Here is a 6,160-nt window from a genome sequence, read left to right on the forward strand (position 1 = left end):
TATAATGTTTGGTGTCGAAGGATAGGGCATCGAAGGATTGTGTATATCCTTCGATGAGCTCGAAAGATATCCATCGAAGGATGAAGATGGACCTCGAAGGATATGTCATCCTTCGAGGTATATGTGTATCTTTCGAAAGCTGAATGATCGACAGATGATCTATCGATCAGTCAGTTAGATCCTTCGACCATACAACCTGTGTTGGGTATAAATACCAACACTTGGTCATTTGCAACGCAAGAGAGTTAGATGAGGTTTGAGACCTCACCGGGAGAAATCACCACTTGATTTCTCCCTGGATGTATACTTCTTTGGTATTAGTTCGGTTATCATGTAATCGGGCCGACTTGTAATGTTTTACTACCGGATTAATACAAAGTTCGTTTGTTTATCATCTCTTATCTCTTCCGTCTTTGAACATAATCATGAAAATCACGGTTTGGATCCCGAAACCCGGACCTACAGATCATCTACTTAATTTGGGACAGAAGAGAGGTGTATCTGTATCTTATCATGACTATCAGTTTGAATATATTTATTAGTCACTAATTCTTGACTTTGATGATAATATTACTCGCTCTCACTTACCAATTATAGTCTTGACTTTGCTATTTCATTATATGGTTGTATAATAATAATAATCCGGTAGATCATTTACTTTGGAGAAAACATAGAGGTATATTTGCATCTTATGTGCATCCGTTTGATTATATTGATTAGTCATCACTTCTAGATTTTGATTATTTTGTATCTGGCCTTTTCTTTTTCAGTTTGTAACTGGTATGCTAATTGTTTATGATGTCGAAATTTAGTTGAATGTTGATTAAACTACCATTTTCGTTGGCGTTTCTTCGGTTTATACTTGCAATTGCATAGCGTCTGCTGTTGATTTTGAAATCCAAAATAAGGGTTGTCGTGTCGATACATTATCAAGCATTGTTTTATATGGTTTCCCTTTTACACTGTATTCCAGAGTCTCACTTAACTAGAGAAGAGAAAGGAATTAGAAAGAAAGAGGATGATAATCATGTTCCAGAGTTTTTTATATGGGGAGGAAGGGGAAGAAGAGAAGAGAATGAGGAGGTTTTTTATTCCTTATATGTTTCATTCCAAATTGGAATGATTCTCAGAGAACAGAAGAGATAAATATCACGTTCATAATTCTCTTCCAATTTTACCCTCGTAAGAAATATGGCGGGTATATCTCCCACGTCCCGCCAAATCATCAACCCACCGTCCTTCATCTATCCCTCAATTGCAAAACTGTTTGATCATCGTTTCTGTAACCTGCTCTCCTCAGCAATTAGCAGTTCATCTTCCAGGTAACATCATGTTTCTAAATTAGCTCATGTATTCATGTTCGTTTTATTGTTAATTTGAGCTTTTTAACAGTTTGGATTACGAAATTTAGGGTTTAATTTTGGTTTAGTTATTGATTTAGGAGAACTACGGTTTAGTGATGAAAAACTAGTGTATAAATTTAGGGCTTCTGGTGTGTTAACGTGTATGTTTTGTGTTCTAGGTTTTTGGCACTGTAATTGCTATGAGTTTAGCTAGTGTTAGATTAGATGTGAAATTCATGACTTGATCATGCTTAGGAGATATGCTGCTAACATAATTTGCTCAAATTAACTCTTGAATGCCATGATTTGATGATATTAAAATCTAATGATAGATGGTGAGATTATGTGTTGTAAATGTATACTGTAAATAAACTGAAAGCCAAGCCAACAAGTTACAATCCAGTGAAAGAAGAAAAGTATATTGTTCGTGTATTAAATATATAATATAGAAGTTAATATAAGGTTAAACATCATGTCTTATATCCCTTTTGTAGTGTAAGAGTTGTATCAATCTTACGTATAAAGCTTCAACAAGTTGCTTAAAGTATAGACTCTAGATTTATAGATGAGAAAAGTGAATATGGGGTTGTCACTCATCTAAGGCTAACAGTTAGCAGCTGTTCAAAAACACAAAAGTAAAGCCAACTCAGCCAAAAGTTGAAACGCCCACATTAATCAACTATTTACTTGACGATGGTTGCCTGGTTCTTCATCGTTCAACAAAATAAAACCTAAATCTAGAAATTGCTGGACTTCCACTTCCTAAATCCTAAATCGTTGGTGGTTTCTAAGTCGCTGGAGTCTGGACTCTCGTAGCTAACTTCCTAAATCGAATTTTAATATTACTATTAATATTTTTCAAATATATAAATACATAAATTATGCATGATATAGAAATTACCGCTATACCACCGCTATAACCTATATATCGTATAGCGGACCTTGACCGCTATTTGATTTTGGACTGCTATAACCGCATAGAGTGCATCCTACAATAGTTTTATAGAACAAGAACGTAAAGTTTTAACTAACAATTTTTCTAATCTAATAACAATTTTCAACAGCAAGTAAGTTTACAATGGATAATCAGATACGCGAGGCAGCTGAACTTGTGCGAGCTAGACAATTGCAAACAGCTAACCTGATTTGCTTTCTGGTGGCTTTCGTTGCACTACGTAGATTGTCAACGACGATATGTGCGAGAAGAGATGTTACACGACCTTTCAAACGGCGGTAAATGTCGTGAGCTTATCCGCATGAGTGAGAAAGCTTTTATGACATTGTGCAGTATCTTAAAGCGTGATGGTGGACTTCGAGCTACTCAACGCATGTCTGTTGAAGAGCATGTTGCAACATTTTTGCATATTGTAGGCAATGATTTGAGAAATCGGTTTACCTCGTGGCTATACCGTCGTTCTGGGTCCACAATTAGTCGGTGCGTCCATAGAGTTTTGCGAGCGATTATATCATTAGAAGGTCGTTATATTCAACAACCTAAAGGTGATATTGTCCCAAAAGAAATTCAGGAAAAAAAGAGAGTTTATCCTTTTTTTAAGGATTGTATCGGTGCAATTGATGGAACACATGTTCGCGTCAAAGTACCTAATAAGGATGCCCCTAGATATCGTGGTCGTAAGGGATACCCGACAACAAATGTATTGGATGCTTGTACATTTGATTTAAAGTTTACGTATGTGCTAACTGGATGGGAGGGTACAGCATCAGACTCAAGAATTATAAAGAATGCGCTTACTAGAGATGATAAACTAGTCATTCCAACTGGTAATTCTTTTACCAGATTTACTTAAATTGTTTAATAATGTATTCTAATACTAATTACAAGTTGTTTATAGGTAGATATTGTTTAGTAGACGCGGGTTTACCTCACACGAGTACCCTAATGGCACCATATAGAGGTGTTAGGTATCATTTGAAAGAGTACTCCACGCGCGCCCCTGAGAATGCAAAGGAGTTGTTTAATCTTCGTCATGCATCATTACGCAACGCAATTGAACGAGCATTTGGTGTCCTAAAAAAGAGGTTTCCTATTATTAGAAGTACAGCGGAACCATTTTACTCGTGTGAAACACAGTCTGGCATCTTTTTAGCATGTTGTATTTTACACAACTTTTTATTAGAGGAAGATCGTGACAAAGATCTTGAAGATGAGGTCATACAAGAGGTGTTAGATGGACCACAAGAGGAAGAAAGTCAAATTACAAGAGACATACGTGAGGGTAGTACGAGATCCGAACAACTAAGGAACTCAATTGCAAATGAAATGTGGACCAACTATTTGAATTATCCAAACAATGAAATAGATATGTCAAAGTAGTTTTAGAATAGTACATTATAGTATATCATTTCGATTTTGTATTGACTGTTATGGTTTCAATTAATCGGTGACTTTGTTCTTTTTTATTATTGTGTGCATATACTAATTGTATTTAGCATAAGCAACAATTTACATATGTACATATTTGAATTTATGTATCTATTACCATGTAGAAAGTTATCATGAGCAAACACGAACCCACCGGAAAGAAGGAACAAATAAAATGGACAGAAAGTATGGATAATATATTCATACAATCCATGATAGCACAGCAGGATAATGGCAATAGGATTAATGGCAGTTTTACTTCACAAGCATACAACAATATGATTGAGGAGCTGAACACAAAGCTTCAAATTGAATTGACCAAAAAACATTTGAAGAATCGTTTAAAAACGTTGAAAGAGCATTTTTCTCAATGGTATGACATGTTTCGTGGAACGTCATTGAGTGGATTCTCATGGAATTCAGAAACTCAATTAATTGAAGCGGAGGATGAAGTCTGGGATAAATTAATAGATGTAAGTTATTTTAATTATTTACTTGAATATTTAGAATGTCGTTTATAATACTAATTAGCTTAATTTTGTTAAATAGTCAAAGCCTGATGCTGCGGCACTGAAGACGAAGAAAGTCTCAAACTTCAATGAAATGCTACAACTCTTTGCCAAAGATAGGGCATCCGGTGCACAAGCTGAAACAGCTAAAGAAAGAAATGCCCGAATGAAAGAAAATGATAGCATTAACATGGAAACAATTCCAGAAGTTGATGACTTCTGCGCTGCCAATGATGTAGTTCTGGAGAGCCAATGCAATACTGATGATGATATTCAAGTGTTACCTCCTACGTCTTCTCGTGCAAAGAAATGTAAGAGTAGAAAAAGAAAAGTTGAACAACAAGATGAAGATTTAACGTCTATGATTATGAATGGCGTTAGCAGTGTGGCTAATGCTATTTATGAAGGCAATAAAATACTTGAAAGAGCTTATCATCGCGAATACACAGGTGAAGAAATTTATAATGCACTAGAGCCATTGGGTTTGGATTCCCATGAAATACGTGGAGCTTTAAATTACTTGGCAACCAACCAAGCAAAAGCAAGGATGCTATTTAGTTGTCCTCCTCTGATACGTTTGGGTTTACTAAGAGATATGATGGGTTCCGGTAACTAAGCGAGTTTAGGATGCAATTAACTAGTTGAAGTTTTTCTGTTTTTAGTAAGTTAAAAAATTGTGACTTTTATTTCTTGGGGTTTGGATATTTTACTGTATGGTTATGGACCTTGCTTTCTCAATGACTTGGTTTCTTTATTTCCTCTTTTAATTTATTGTTTCGTGTAGTGGTTATGGCGTTATTTCACAATTATTGGTACTGTCGGTTTCTTGGATTGTTTATGATGCTAAAATACTTATATTTCATCTGCTGTGACACTGCTGCTCAATATTGATCAGAACAGGTGTCTGCATCCAGCCTGACGTTAGCATATGTGAACTGATCCAGGTATGTTTTCTTTACATTTGAATGATCCAGTTTTCATTAAGTTTTACATTTTGATCAACTAATATAATGCTATGGCTGGTACTTTATAAGTTAAAGTGTGTTTACATAAGGTTAAGATGTTTTGTGTTAAAAGGGTATAATAGTAAAATTGTAGGTAGATATTGTTTAGTAGATGCCGGTTTACCCGCCCCGGTACGCCTAACCTGCATTTAATAACGCGTAACCAACAATAGCAGTAGAAGTGCTACTGGAACCAAATCGGAGACGCCATAGGCCTCCAAATTCCTGTTGCTGTTTGATAAAAGTACATTGACAAGCTGTTTGACCCGCTGATGAACAATGACAAGCTGTTTGATAAAAGTATGCTGCTATAATTCAAGATTATTGGACCTGCATGGCCATTACGTCGCTGCTGAATATTTGGAACAAAACACAGATATTCTTGACTTGTTGATACCCGAGTAAGTCTTTTATATAAACCGAGTTACTTATAAATATATTGCAGATCTTGCTGGTGGAGCATCCTCAAGATCCACATTTGGTGTGCGCACAGATGAGTAACCATTTTGACCCGTTACAAAGAAAATAGTAGACATGCCAAATCGAACCCATTAGCGAACAGGTGAGTCACTTATAGGTATTTATTTTATTAGGACCATGTCAAACGGGTCAAAAGTTGCCCACTTGAGCCTAAAGATCGTCCTAACGCTAACAAGGAACTATTATATCTATTTATTTAAAAATCTTGTTACTGAGTGTTTTTGAAGTTATAATTCTACATGACTGATATCGTTGCCAGTGGCGAAGCTTGAGCTTTCCGACCGGGGGAAGCTGCTGATGAGACTACAAGTGTAATTGACGCCTGCATGTTTAGTCTCGTAGCACAAATTCAGATTCAGAACAACAGTAGACGCTGCAAGTGTAATTGACTGCGCATGTTTAGTCCCGTAGCACAAATTCGGATTCGGAACAACGCCTGAC

At 36.1% G+C, this 6,160-nt stretch overlaps 2 protein-coding genes across 2 annotated transcripts; both read left to right on the plus strand.

The window, feature by feature from the left end:
• The first annotated feature begins 2,551 nt into the window (after positions 1 to 2,551).
• Positions 2,552 to 3,683, plus strand: LOC110889006. Its single transcript, XM_022136497.2, has 2 exons — positions 2,552 to 3,125; positions 3,197 to 3,683. Exons 1-2 carry the CDS (start codon positions 2,552 to 2,554, stop codon positions 3,676 to 3,678), a joined length of 1,056 nt encoding a protein of 351 aa, XP_021992189.1. The 3' UTR covers positions 3,679 to 3,683.
• A 281-nt stretch (positions 3,684 to 3,964) lies between these two features.
• LOC110887500 (uncharacterized protein At2g29880-like) lies at positions 3,965 to 4,875 on the plus strand. Its single transcript, XM_022135093.2, has 2 exons — positions 3,965 to 4,199; positions 4,276 to 4,875. The coding sequence occupies exons 1-2, from the start codon at positions 4,005 to 4,007 to the stop codon at positions 4,849 to 4,851; spliced, it is 771 nt and encodes a 256-aa protein (XP_021990785.1). The 5' UTR covers positions 3,965 to 4,004; the 3' UTR covers positions 4,852 to 4,875.
• The last annotated feature ends 1,285 nt before the right edge of the window (positions 4,876 to 6,160 follow it).

The sequence above is a fragment of the Helianthus annuus genome, chromosome 11 (genome assembly GCF_002127325.2).
Source record: "Helianthus annuus cultivar XRQ/B chromosome 11, HanXRQr2.0-SUNRISE, whole genome shotgun sequence".
Lineage (NCBI taxonomy): Eukaryota > Viridiplantae > Streptophyta > Magnoliopsida > Asterales > Asteraceae > Helianthus > Helianthus annuus.